General features: G+C 38.8%; 1 protein-coding gene across 1 annotated transcript; it reads left to right on the top strand.

The window, feature by feature from the left end:
- Nucleotides 1–13,960: 13,960 nt before the first annotated feature.
- Nucleotides 13,961–14,763, top strand: LOC141628878 (uncharacterized). The gene is made up of 4 exons (XM_074441965.1): nt 13,961–14,091; nt 14,206–14,386; nt 14,531–14,611; nt 14,698–14,763. The coding sequence occupies exons 1-4, from the start codon at nt 13,961–13,963 to the stop codon at nt 14,761–14,763; spliced, it is 459 nt and encodes a 152-aa protein (XP_074298066.1).
- The last annotated feature ends 230 nt before the right edge of the window (nt 14,764–14,993 follow it).

Raw genomic sequence — 14,993 nt, 5'->3', positions numbered from 1 at the left:
CCAAGGAAAAATCCTAGCTCACCCATCATGCTCATTTTAAACTCCGATTTCATTAGTTCCGAAAAATATAAGTAAAGGAGTTCATTTGTTGCACCAAATATAATGTCATCAACATATACTTGTACAACCAACAGTTCACTGGACTGTTGCTTTAATAACAATGTTTTGTCAACGGAGCCTCTTTTAAAACCATTTTCAATAAGAAATTTAGACAATCTATCATACCAACATCTTGGTGCTTGTTTTAAACCATAAAGAGCTTTGTCTAATTTGAAAACATGGTTAGGCAAGTCATTGTTCTCAAAACCCGGTGGTTGCTCTACAAAGACATCTTCTTCCAAATATCCATTTAAGAAAGCGGTTTTGACATCCATTTGGAAGAGTTTAATGCCTTTGTGAGCCGCAAAAGCTATAAGCAATCGTATGGCCTCAAGTCTAGCTACCGGTGCATAGGTTTCATCGTAATTAATACCCTCTTGTTGGTTATAACCTTGCACCACTAGTCTAGCCTTGTTCCTTACAATTTCTCCCGAGTCATCAAGCTTGTTGCGAAAGACCCACCTAGTACCAATGACGGTACGATTAGGCGGTCTAGGGACTAAGTGCCATACCTCGTTTCTTTTGAATTGATTGAGTTCTTCTTGCATAGCAAGCAACTTGATCTGCATCATCAAGGCGATCACATTTGAAGGTTCAATTTGAGAAAGGAAGGCATTATGGGCACAATACTCATTGAGATGAGCGAGATTGTTGAGGGATAATCTTGTTCGAATTCCCGAGTTGAGATCACTTGTAAGATTAGTGAGTGGATGAGAGCTTTGATGTTTCCACTTCTTTGGAACAATGGCTTCTTGTTCCCCCAAAGATCGATCCACAAAGGATGATGTTTCTTTTGGCCCGGAAGGATCTTCCTCCTCACTTTTTTTGGGTTACTTGATTACGGAGGTGGAGGCAACATCGTTGGGTCTGTTGCTTCGAGAAGAAACAATAGAGCAGGTGCTACGTGTTCCCCCCGAGTTGCTGATCTCCTTTGAAGGTGACAGTCTCTGTGTCTGTTGCAATTCAGTGTTGGGAGCTTCTTCATCCGCGAACACGAAGTCCTTTCGAACAAGACCAATCTCAAACTCATCGTCATCGCTATCATCATCATCATTCACGTTTTGTACCTGTCCAAGCACACTAGATTCATCAAAAATGACATGAATGCTTTCTTCAATTAACAAGGTTCCTTTATTGTAGACTTTATAGGCCTTGCTATGGTCGGAGTACCCAATAAATACTCCTTCATCACTACGTGGATCGAACTTACCCAAGTGTTTTTTACCATTGTTATGAACAAAACATTTGCTTCCAAAACATCTAAAATATGAAATGTTGGGTTTTCTTCCACGTAGCGATTCATAGGGAGTTTTATTCAATATAGTCCTTATCATGACACGATTATGAATGTAGCAAGCAGTATTTACCGCTTCGGCCCAAAAGTTCTTAGGCAACTTACTAGATAATAACATTGTTCTAGCCATTCCTTCAAGGGTTCTATTCATCCTTTCAACCACACCATTTTGTTGTGGGGTTCTAGGAGCCGAGAAGTTATGGTCTACACCATTGTCATCACAATAAGCACCAAATGATGAGTTTTCGAATTCGGTTCCGTGATCGGTTCTCATTGAAACAAGTTTTAAACCAAGTTTATTTTGAATCTTTCTTAACCAAATTATAAACTCATCAAATGTCTCATCCTTAGAGCTTAGGAAGAGTGCCCAAATGAACCTAGAGTAATCATCAACAATGACACATACATAACGACTACCACCTCTACTTCTAGTTCTCATTGGTCCACATAAGTCGATATGTAAAAGTTGCAAAGGTTGAGATGTACTCATAATTCTTTTGGATTTAAAGGAACTTCTAACATGTTTACCTCTAGCACATTCATCACATACTTTATCAAAATCAAACTTTAACTCTTTAACTCAGATGGCAAAGTTTCATAAAGTAACTGCCTTTTTAGCGGCTCGTCTAGCCTCCTTATATTTTTCAAAGTTCTCATCACTCGTGCATTTCTCCAAAACCTTATAACCTTTAAGCTTTGAGTGTCACACCTGCTTATGTTGATTTTTGATTGACGAAGTACATTATATGATTTGTTGCAGGGTGATTTACTTTTTTTGAGTGTCATCAAGTTCAAAATAACATATGTTAGCAAGTTCATAGTCTAAGCAGTCACCAGAGCACAGAACCAAGTACTGAATATCATCGTGAAGCCAGAGTGCAGCTTGAAGGTGAGGTTGAGTTCTGGTTCGATAGTTTCTGTAGACTTGACACAGAACCGACTTTAATTGCAACAAAGTAAAATAAAGTGTAAAGCCCCTTTAGATCTCAAACACACAATTATTTTTAGTCTAACTGCCAAACCTCAATCCCCTCAATTCAATTTCATTTTTCCCCTTTCCCTAGTGAAACCCTAATTCCCTCCACTACTATCGCCTTCACCTCCTCCACTTAGTTGACCACTCCTCCGCCAGGGACATCGCTTCCGCCGCTCTCACACACCATTGTCTTTCTTCTCCTTCTAATTTAACGATTGTACTGATCGATTTTGCCCCCCTCCATCTACTTCCCGGTCAGGTAATTCGATTTCTCCTAAACTAAAAATAAAAATAAGACCAGCACCACTACCATCATAGGCAACACCACCACCACCACCACAACTACGCTTTTGCAATTAAAGTATTTTCTATGTTCAACTTGGTCCTTCGTCTCCTTCGATCACTATTGATCTATTTTGTTCTCTTCAATTGGTAAGTTTTCATCATTCTTTTTCTCTTCTATTTTTCACTTTCAGTAAAAGTAAACCCTAATTTCAGTTTGGGGTTATGTAATTGGTTTTTTTTACATTAATTTTTTTTGAATTGGATTTTTATTAGTATTGGTTTATCTATACAATGACAATGACAATGTCACAGGATTGTGGTATAAGTTTATTTGATGACGTGGGACTTAGTGTACGCGGGAGTTTATTATTAACCACTAAGCATATTGTTGGAGATTCATCTGCCTAGCTGTGCAGTATTTAAACTTCATCTTCCTGCTTGATTTGGCAGCTGATTATGAATGAAGGGCTTCCATTATTACAGAGTATAATCTTGGAAGATCACTTTGAATGTCTTTGAGATGAAGTAAGATTTTTGGATAAAAAATGACTGTTTCTAAATAATGCAAGTTTTACAGGATATATCGGAAGAAATTGCCGAGTTTCAGAATGCTATGGGAGGAGAGGTCGATGCAATATCCTACTGTAAAGGATTTAGCAAAACCATCCCTAATGCCTGTAGCACAACTCGCACAACTCATACAGGCGGCTGAGTGTGCCTTATCAGAATGTGTTATGGTATCATAACAGTACTGCTTACCCCTGCTGCTTCAAGGTATTCTGATTTATCGTCAAAATTCTGTATCAGAATCAATATCACCTTAATCTTATGTTACTGAACTCAGCTCTTCTACGAAAAAATGTCAAGTTTTCAGTCTAAGATGAAGCTTCGGAGTATCATACCAATGTACAAGTGTCAACTGTCAAGTGTCGGACATAGGTATACAAGCTCATATGAGGAGCCGAAGTAACATAGACTTTACTTGTAGATGAGTAATTTTATCAACAAAAGTCTACTAATTAAATGTTAGTTTTATAAAAGAAAATGATGTCATGCATATAGAATCCAAGTATAGTGTAGATGAGTAATTTTTAAATAGGACAAAAAATGATGTGCTTTTACTCTGATTTGGGACTTGCTGGCTTGCATTGGTAGTCTTTGAGTCCAACTATTGGGTAAGAGACACAATTTACATATGTTTTTACCAAAGAAAGCTATTTTATGAAGATAGATTATATTTGACACTCTAGCCTCATCAAAGATATGTGCAAAGGAGTCTGTTTAAGTGTACAGACTAGCACTAGGCAGCCAAATAGTTCTATATTATTGGCGGAGAGCATCAAGGCTCTACTCTTAATCATTTCTTTTTACCATAGCCATATTCCTTATTTTTTTTGCCCTGGTCGTTGACAAATTAATGCATATAGTTCAAGACGTACTATACCATGGTGTATGATGTAGACAGATGGTAATGTATTGTTTGATGAAGTGAAAGCAATTGTTGAGCTGAGCAAGTAAGATCAGAATTTACGTTAAGTGTCTCACTCATGTAAAAGCTTTCAATTAAACTCGGGAGTGTTCTATTGTGTCCTATGTTTATTTTAATAATGTTTAGATAGTTTTTCTAACTATTGGTTTGCTAAATGTATTGTTGCAGATTCAACTATGTTAATTCAACTATGTTAATTGACGAGATGAAAGATGTTAAAGACGCGTAGGCTATTAAATGTTTAGAGAACATGAAATGTTAGATTAGTTTATTCACTAAGACGTGTATGTGATTATAACTATACACTTAGATGTATAATTTTGAACATCGACATTATTTTTCTGTCGGATGATATGCTAGTTCGTTGGTTGGCATTCTTTTGCATGTATTGTTTGTTTATTTCGCTATTTGGCTTATAAGTCAATGTCGACATTGGTGCCGAAATTTTGGTAGCAAATAATTTTTTTTAAAAAAACTATCTATCTATGGTGGTGGTTCTTAAGTATGAAACACCACTATTAGTTCACCTTTAGTGGCGGTTCTTTACTAACAACCGACGTCATAATTACCTTTAGTGGCTGTTCTTTAACAACAACCAACGTTATAGAGAACATGTAGTGGTGGAAAGTTATTATTGAAATACCTTTGGTGGCGGTTCTTGTCTAACAACCGTCGTATTATATAAGTTTATAATGGCGGTTTTTTATAACCACCACCACTATAGGACAGCTATTGCGGCGGTTTAATTACCACCTACAACCGCCGTAAAGTTTATACGACGCCGCGATAAACGACGAACCCTAAATTTCTAAAAACCGCCACAAAAGGCCATTTATAACCGCCATCGTAGGAGGGTTTTTCTTTATTGATCTAGTTGGACGCGAGAATGCTTGGATTTGAACATATCAAAGAACTATATAAAACAGATCCAGAGTTTGCTAAGGAGGTTATTGAGCCAACGGGGTTATATATTATTCAAGACGGTTATCTATTCAAAGGCAATCGATTGTGTGTTCCCAACGGTTCAATTCGAGAGCTTTTGATTCGTGAAGCTCATGGTGGTGCAATAGCTAGACACTTTGGAGTAAACAAGACTAATGATATTGTGAGTGAGCATTTTTATTGGCCAAAGATGTGCAAGGATGTGCAAGAGATCGTGGCTAAGTGTGTGGTGTGCCAAAAGGCAAAGAGTACGTTCAAAAATGGACTTTATACGCCCCTGCCCGTACCAACACAACCGTGGAATGAGGTAAGTATGGACTTTATACTGTGTTTGCCTAGAACTCAAAGAGGGAAGAATTCAATTATGGTTATTGTGGATTAATTTTCAAAGATGGCGCATTTCATCCCATGTCATAAAACTGATGATGCTACCAATATTGCTGAACTTTATTACAAAGAGATTGTTCGATTACATGGTATTCCACTTACTATAGTATTGGATCGAGATGTTAAGTTCTTAAGCTACTTTTGGAAGACATTATGGAGATTGGTTGGAATGAAGTTATTATTTAATACTTCTCATCATCCACAAACAGATGGACAAACCGAGGTGACTAATAGAACTTTGGGAAGCTTGTTACGAGGTTTGGTTAGCAAAAGTACGAAATATTGGGATGTTAAGTTAGCTCATGCTGAGTTTGCATACAACCGAACGCCGTCAATGACTACGGGAAGATCACCATTCAAGATTGTTTATGGGGTGAATCCGTATATTCCTATTGATTTGGTTTCTATACCAAAGAAGGATGTGATGAGTTTCGAAGCAAAGGAAAGACAAGCTGCATTTTTTCGAGTTTGTGAGCAAGTTAAAGCACAAATCGATAAAGCTAATGCTAGATACAAGGAGAAAGCAAATAAACATCGAAAACAACCTATTTTCAAAGTTGGAGACTTAGTATGGTGACACTTGAGGAAGGAACGTTTTCCATCCAAGAGGAAGAATAAGTTGATGCCAAGAGCCGATGGACCATTCAGGATACTTGAAAGCTATGGAACTAATGCCTACAAGTTAGAATTGCCGAACGAGTATGGAGGTGTAAGTGCGACATTCAATGTTAGAGATTTGTCACCTTACTTAGATGACGAAAATTTGAGGTCAAATTCTCAAAAAGAAGGGGAGAATGATGCAGAAGCACTTGAGGAAAATGAAAATGAAGTCTTAATTAGTCGAAATGTAACTCAATTTCTGAAGGTTTCAAAATGGGCTCAAGTATCATGAATATGATAGCATGGAGAAGCAAGGGTGACGGGTTGGAATCCGTCAAACTCAACACGCCAACCAAGAGGGTCAAGGTCGGTGCTGATGGTGGTGTTTAAGATTATTAGTTTCCTTATTTTTGCTTTCCTAATTCTAGTCAATAAATTTAAGGTAGTATTATTATTTCCTTATAGTTTCTTTCCTAATATTAGCAAGATTGTAATAAGACAGTTTGCCATACTCTGGGTCGGTTTCCTAATCTGTTTAGGACGAGTTAAGGAAGTTTAGGGAAGGGAGGTCGGTTTCCTACTTAGTATAAATAGGGTCTTTTGTATTCAATTTTTAATATACACAAAACATTGAGTTTGAGAATTAATACAAGTTTTCTTGTTGCATATTGCTTGCGAGCTTTGAGTGTGTTATTTCTTTCTTGCGAGGGAGAGATTAGAGTGTAGTTGATCCTTGCGAGGTGAGAGTCACAAAAACCAGTCATGTGTTACAAACAAATTCCTTGCAAGGAAGGAGGGAGTGATCACGTCATCTTTTAATTTTCGTTTAAAAACATATAAAAATCAAATAAACAGTTTAATATTCCGCTGCGTATTTTACTATATAATTCGAACAGACCAACGAACTTTTCATATCTTTAAAATCGACCAGATTTTACATCACCTCCATAATAGACTCCATATACTCAGAAAATATCCCCATCATGCACCTTTGGAAGGTGGCAGGGGCATTACACAAACCAAAAGGCATTCTACGATAAGCAAAAACACCTTTAGGACAGGTAAAAGTAGTCTTTTCCTAATCATCTGGATGAATAGGGATCTGAAAGAACCCTGAATATCCATCTAAATAACAGAAAAAATTATAAGAGGCTAACCTTTCTACCATCTGATCAATAAAAGGAAGGGGGAAGTGATCCTTCTTCGTGGCGGCATTCAGCTGTCTGTAATCTATCCACATCCGCCAACCAGTCACAAATCAAGTAGGTATCAATTCATTTTTATCATTCTTAACCATAGTAGTTCCTCTTTTCTTAGGAACCACCTGAACTGGACTCACCCATTTAGAATGACCAACATAGTAGATAATACCTGCATCGAGTAGCTTCATTACCTCAGCCATCACAACATCCTGCATCTTCTGATTCAGCCTGCGCTGACCTTGTCTGCAAGGTTTGTGATCTTCTTCTAGCTCAATCATGTGCATACAAATATCAGGAATGATGCCCTGAATATCATCCAACGAATAACCCATCGCTTTCTTGTTTTTTTTAAGAACGGCTAATAAACCGGTGAGCTGCTTATCATCCAATTTGGCACTAACAATGACTGGATACTGCTCAGTTTCATCTAAAAATGCATATTTGAGATGAGAAGGAAGAGGCTTACGCTCAGGTATCTTTACCTCCATGGCGCAAAGTGTGTTTACAAATTGTTCCACCCTCTCTCCTTCAGCGTCAGTAAGTTCACGCTCATCTATCGCAGCTTCAAGCAGATCAAACACAGCGTCATTCTTCTCGGGGTTATCTGCACACTCATCTAACAACATCAAAGCTTCCAGTGGATCCTTTATCAAGGAATCCGACTAGAACTTATAAACAGACTCATCAACGATATCAACTGAATAACAAGTATCCTCTACCATTGGTCTAGCATGTTTACCAGGCAAACTGAAAGTGATAGCATCATCCCCCACTGCAAGAGTCAAACGCCCTTGTTTGACATCTATAATAGCCCCAGCCATACAAAAGAATGGTCTTCCCAATATAATCGGGGTTCAGGTCTCCTCGGCTATGTCTAAGACAATAAAGTCTACTAGTATAAAGAACTTGCCTACCTTGACACGCACGTCTTCTAGGATACCTAACGGTCGTCTAACCGATCTATCAGCCATCTGAAGAGTGATATTGGTCATCTTAAATTGACCCATATTAAGCTTCTTACAGACAGAGTAAGGCATGACACTTATACTGGCTCCTAAATCACAAAGAGCCTTATCTAACACTTCATTTCCTATGATACAGGTAGTAGAGAAACTACCCAGGTCTTTCATTTTAGGTGGAGCTTTATTAAGAATTAAGTTACTAGACTCTTCCATAAAGGCAACAATCTCAAACTCACTAAGCTCTCTCTTATGCGTCAAAATATCTTTCATAAATTTCGCATAAGAAGGTACCTGGGTAATTACCTCAGTAAAAGGAACGGTCACCTGAAGATTCTTGACCACATCCACAAACTTACCGTACTGTCGCTCGACCTTAGCGTCTTTCAATCGTCCTGGATAAGGAATTCTGGTGATGATGAGCGGGTCTACGACTTTCTCTTTACCTTTGTCTAAACTTGGCATCTCCACAGCAGGGGAAGATGATCCATCAGCATTTTTAGACTTCAAAATAGTGTAGTCGCCTTTGCATGTGCTCGATCGAGTAACATTATCACTCGATCGAGACCTTTTCTCATGGGAACTGCTTGATCGAGGAACATGAACATCTCGATCGAGGTCATCAATTTTGGCACTTCTCGATTGAGGACCATTACTGCTCGATCGAGAGCTTTCAGTGACACAAGTACTCGATCGAGTACCCAACTCACACGATCGAGGACTTTGACGAGGATCAGCAGCGTCTTCGTCAATTTGCTCTTTTAAAATAGTTTTCGGACTTTTATCAACAGATATATCAACATTTTTGGTCCATCATAAGTAAGACCACTTCGGAGATTAATCGGGTCACAAGGAGGTAATTGACTGCTTGGTTCATTTGATCAGATGCAAATTGTGTGAATTGATCCTGCAACTTCTTTTTAGAACCTTCATTTTCTTCTGCATTTTTCTGGACTTGAAGTGCCAAAGATAGCACCAAGGATTTCAACTCTGCTATCTCTATATTTGTAGAATAAGATTCATCTTGCTGCGGTATTGAATCAATAAGATTAGACACACTTGGTATGGCTAAATCTTCATAAAATTGGGAGAACGGGATTCCTTGCTTGAATTGTTGATAAGCATGGACTCGCTCTACTTCTGCCATACACGTAATCGGATCATGTCCTTCCGCGCCACATCTACCACAAATTACCTCTTGCTCAATCATAGCATGGACCTGTTCTTGTTCACCCAAAGTTATCGGGCTCTTGGTCTCGTCACACCCAGCATTAAGGACTGCTACCTCAGCTATAGGAGATTCATTATCCTTTCCGGTTACTCGCCTACCTCCTCTAGGATTTCCATACTCAGCTATATGTATGGCCATGTCCTCGACAAGATGCCATCCCTTGTTATCTTCAATATTTTTCTGAAATCTTTCTTGGGCTGCAGCATCCAATATGGCCCTTTGATCATCATACAACCCATTGTAAAAATAATTGCAGAGGGACCATTGTTGGAAACCATGATGAGGTACAGAGCGAACCAGTCTCTTGAACCTAGTCCAAGCTTCATTCAAATCTCCAGCGGCCAATTGTGTGAAAGTAGTGATTTGGCCTCGTAATGCGTTGTAGAAGAAAGTTCCTCATGTAGAAGGCTAATGCTAGTTAATTCCAATCAGTCACACCAGAAGCTTCCCTATCCAGATCTCTCAACCAATCTCGGGCGTCATCAGTCAAAGAAAAAGGAAAAAGGAATTCCTTGACCCATTCTTGCGTCACCCCAGCAACTAAGGGAATGGCGGAGCAGTAATCAGTGAACAACACCATATGCTTGCCCGGACTCTCACCACCTACTCCCTTAAAAAGATTCCTCTCCTCCAACTGAATGTAAGATGGATGTATTCCAAAGGTACCTGCATCCGTAGTATGAAGTAAGAACCCCTTTGGTAAGGTATCTACAGTAGGTTCTGAGTGACTAGCGATATTAGGCATTTCAGCAGATGTAGTTGTCAGTACAGCAGATATAGCAGTGCCCTCTTCTAGGACGGATCACCTGCAAAAACAATTATAGCACTAGAAAAAAAATATGAGACCAGTCTCAAGGAATAAAGTCCTTGAGACGAGAGACAAACTTAAAATAAAGAAAAAAAATAACGCCACCTCCTCGGCAACGGCGCCAAAATTTGACAAGGCTGTCACAACCCTATCAAAAATAAAACCAACCGGCCTCTATAAAATATAGTAGAGGCAATCGAGTATCGAATCCACAGGGAGATGGGAACTCTGTATGCTAACTAAGTCTGTCTAAGTAACCGTTTCTTGGGGGTTTAATTGTTTTGATTCTAAACTACGGAGATAAAGAGAAAGAGAGAAAAAAGGGAACAACAACTAAAGTTTAAAGGGATTAACATATAGAGAGAAACAGCTAGGACAATCGATTCACCATGGTTTCCTAGGAATTCAATCTAGGGTCAAAGGTCAGATAGACTCGGTCTGTAGGGTAGTGAAAAGGTCCTTCCGGTCCGCTATTCGCCCTAGAACATTACTAACTTAGCATCCGCCCTCATTAGAATGCCCTAATGTTCATTGCAGGTCTTACCCATTCCAATCTTTCGATCTAGGTCAAGGTGCACCAAATCAACTAGCTGAATGCGTCGAATCAAACAACTAATTGTTATTAAATGCAGTGATTAACAATACAAATCTAAATCTAGATAAAACTAATCACCTAATCATATCCTCCTAATTACCATGGCTCCCCTTATATCCTAGCATAAGGAAAATTAGCTACGCATAATGTAAATTAAGAAAGCAATAAAGACAAACAAAATAAGTAAATCGAACATGGTAATAAATAACTAAATCAAAACAAGAGAAAGAGAAATAGAGCAAAGAGAAAAGGAGGATGAATAGAAGAACAAAAACTGCAATTATTAATAGATAAATTAAAGATCGAGAGTACCGATTACAAAGGAGTTCCAAGAGTGCGAGAGTTTAGGTCTATGGAGTAAAAGGTAAAAGTGAGAGAGAAAAGTTTTAGATCCAAAAAAGAAGAGATCCATTGTTCGACTGCCGTAATCCTATTTATTCTAAGATAGAAATAAAATATCCTTGCGTAAAAATATCCTCACGGCAAAATCACTCGATCGAGTAGAAGTAAACCACTCAATCGAATGGAATCAAGATCAAACATTTCGATCGAGCATAATAGATACTCGATTGAAGGACTCCTTAAACACCCTTCTCGATCGAGGATAATAGTTATTCGATCGAGAATCTTCAGCAGCAAATTGTGTTCGATTGACCAGTTCTTACAACCAATCTTGGTCGATCGATTTAGCAGCATTGTATCAGCGTGGATGAACTTCAAAACACCTTCCTAAACCACTTCACGCATCCTTAGGTGACAATTTCCAGGCTCCGATTCTTCCATTTCCAAAATGCATGCAAATAGAACAAGTTCAAGCTTGATTATGCTCCTTTCCGGTTCATTCCTGTAATTAATACAAGACAGACCAAAGTAGACTATTCGGGGGCATTTGTAGCTAGTCACCACATAAATAACACAGAAATGCGTGTAAATATAGGGTAAAAACCATATATAAAATGCACACATCAACAAGGGAGGAGGTGCCAGGGGCGGCATCAGTAGCTATAGTGAGAGACTTCCAGGACGTGTTTCCAGAGGAGATTCTAGGGTTACCAGCTAAGAGGGATATTGATTTTGGCATAGACTTTAAACCGGGGTCGGGACCTACTTCTAAAGCACCTTATAGGATGGGACCTAAGGAGTTGGAGGAGCTTAAAAAGCAGCTAGAGAAGTTGTTGGATAAGGGCTATGTGAGACCAAATGTGTCACCTTAGGGAGCACCTCTGTTATTTGTTAAGAAGAAGGATAGGAGTATGAGGTTATGCATTTATTACATAGAGTTAAATAATGTGACCATAAAGAATCGGTACCCTTTGCCTCGGATTGATGATTTGTTTGACTAGTTGAGTGGGGCTGAAATATTTTCTAAGCTTGATTTGAGGTCGGGATACCATCAGTTGAGAATTAATGATCAAGATCTTCATAAGACTGCATTCGGGACTAGATACGGACACTATGAGTTTGCTATTATGCCATTTGGGTTAACTAATGCACTGGCGGTCTTTATGGACTTAATGAACCGCGTGTTTAGTCCATATTTCGATCAGCTCGTAGTTGTCTTTATTGATGATATCCTAGTGTATTCTAAGGATAAGGATGAACATGAGAAGCATTTGAGGATTGTGTTGCAAACCCTGAGGGAGAATAACCTTTATGCTAAGCTGAGTAAATCTGAGTTTTGGTTGGAAAAAGTTGCCTTTTAAGAGCATGTGGTGTCTAAAGAGGGAGTGTCAGTGGATCTAAGTAAGCTTGAAGCTGTTTCTAAATGGGAGAGACCGAAGAATATGGGTGATATTCGAAGTTTTTTGTGGTTGGCTGGCTATTATAGGAGGTTTGTAAAACACTTCTAAAAAATAGCTAAATCATTGACTACCTTGAAGAGGACAGAAAATAAGTTTCAGTGGGATGAGAGTTATGAGACGACATTTCTAACCTTGAAGGACCGCCTGACTACAGCTCCTGTTCTAGCTTTACCTGAAGGGAGTGAGAATTTTGAAGTTTACACTGGTACCTTGAAGAATGGATTGGGATGTGTGTTGATGCAAAATGGGAAGGTGATAGCCTATGCCTCAATAGCTGAAACCATATGAAGAGAATTATCCTACTCATGACTTAGAGTTGGGAGTAGTGGTGTCTGCATTGAAATTATGGCGCCATTACCTTTATGGAGCTACTTTTAAGGTATTTTCTGATCACAAGTGCTTGAAATACATTTATACTCAGAAGGAGCTAAAGATGAGACAAAGGAGGTGGATAGAGTTGATTGGAGACTATGATATGGAGATAGTTTATCACGAAGGGAAGGTTAATGTAGTGGCAGATGTACTAAGTAGGAAATTTGTTCATGCTTTGTGTACTGCCATGTCAAGGGTGAGATTGCATGAAGAGGTGGAGAAGATGGGCATTTCTATGATTAATAAGGGAGATACAATTGGAGATTTAACCATTGATCCGGAATTGTATAGTGAAATAAGGGAGAAGCAAAAGGATGACCTGAGATTCATTAAGTGGCGCGCGGTCGTAGAGGGTGTCGAGGGTACAGAATGTATTTCCAAGTTCGTGATTCGTGATGCTGGAAGCCTGAGATTTGATGGGAAATGGTGTGTGCCTGATGATGAAGAATTAAAAAGAAAAATTTTAACTAAAGCTCATTCTACTCCATATTCTGTTCATCCTGGAGGAGATAAGCTATATTAATATTTGAAAAAGACTTTCTGGTGGCCTAAGATGAAGAAAGAGGTTGCTGAGTTTGTTGCAAGATGTTTGGTTTGTCAAAGAGTAAATGGAGAGCATAAGAGACATTAGGGTAAAGTTCAATCATTAAATGTACCTGAGTGGAAGTGGGAGAGCATTTGTATGGACTTTATTGTGGGATTGCCTAGAACTCAGAAGGGGAATAATATAATATGAGCAATAGTGGATCGATTGACTAGGTCAGCTCACTTCATTCATATAAAAGATACTTAGAGTAAAGTTGAGTTGGCTAAGGCCTATGTCAAGTATGTGGTGAAGCATTATGGTGTGCCAAAGGATATTATTTATGATCGTGATTCAAGGTTTATATCTATGTTCTGGCAGGAGTTGTAATCTTTAATGGGGACTCAGTTGAAGATGAGCACATCATTTCATCCAGCTACTGATGGTCAGACTAAGAGAACAATTCAAACACTGGAGGATATGCCGAGAGCTGGTGTGATGAAGTTTGGTGGATCATGGGAGGAGAGGTTGGATTTGATAGAGTTTTCATATAATAATAGTTACCATGATAGTATTGGCATGACACCTTTTGAGGCTTTGTATGGAAGGAAGTGCAAGAGTCCAGTTTGTTGGGATAACAGAGTAGATGCGATTGTGTTAGAACCTGAGATGATACAAGAAATGGTGGAGCAAGTGCATATTATTCGACAGAAGATGCATGCGGCGCAGGATAGGCAGAAAAGCTATGCATATTTGAAGAGAAGTGAGATAGAATTTGCTGTGGGAGATAAAGTGTTGTTGAAAGTGTCTCCAATGAAGGGAGTGATGAGGTTTGGGAAGAAAGGGATGGTGAGTCAGAAGTTTATTGGACCATATGAGATCTTAGACAAAGTTGGAGAGGTAGCTTACCGTTTAGCACTACCTCCAGCTTTGGATAGGGTCCATAATGTGTTTTATGTTTCTCAGCTGAGGAAGTATATGAGTGATCCTACTCATGTCTTGGAGCCTGAACATGTTGAGATTGATAAGCAGTTGTCTTATGTGGAGGTACCTAAATAAATCTTGGATAGAAAGTGAGGAAGATTCGCAATGGTGAGACAGCATTGGTGAAAGTTTTATGGTCTGATCATAAGGTAGAAGAAGTTATATGGGAAGCTGAAGCTGTAATGAGAGACAAGAATCCTAGCCTTTTTGTGTAAGCAAGTTGGTTATAGGGATGTAACCCTTTTTTTTAGGGGGGATAGGATCTCAAATCTCGTATTTTGTGACATTTTAATGTTAGTTTGATAATAAAAGGATCTTTTAAAGAATTTAAATTGGTTAATTTAAGATGTTTGTTTCGGCCAGTTGGATGATTTGGGTGAGTTTCGGGGACGAAGTTCTTTTAAGGAGAGAAGACTGTAATACCCTGTATTTTCAGCCAAGGTTA

The sequence above is a fragment of the Silene latifolia genome, chromosome Y, assembly GCF_048544455.1.
Source record: "Silene latifolia isolate original U9 population chromosome Y, ASM4854445v1, whole genome shotgun sequence".
NCBI classification, from domain to species: Eukaryota; Viridiplantae; Streptophyta; class Magnoliopsida; order Caryophyllales; family Caryophyllaceae; genus Silene; species Silene latifolia.
Note: the sequence above shows the minus strand (reverse complement) of the source record. Positions and strands in the feature narration are given on the sequence as shown.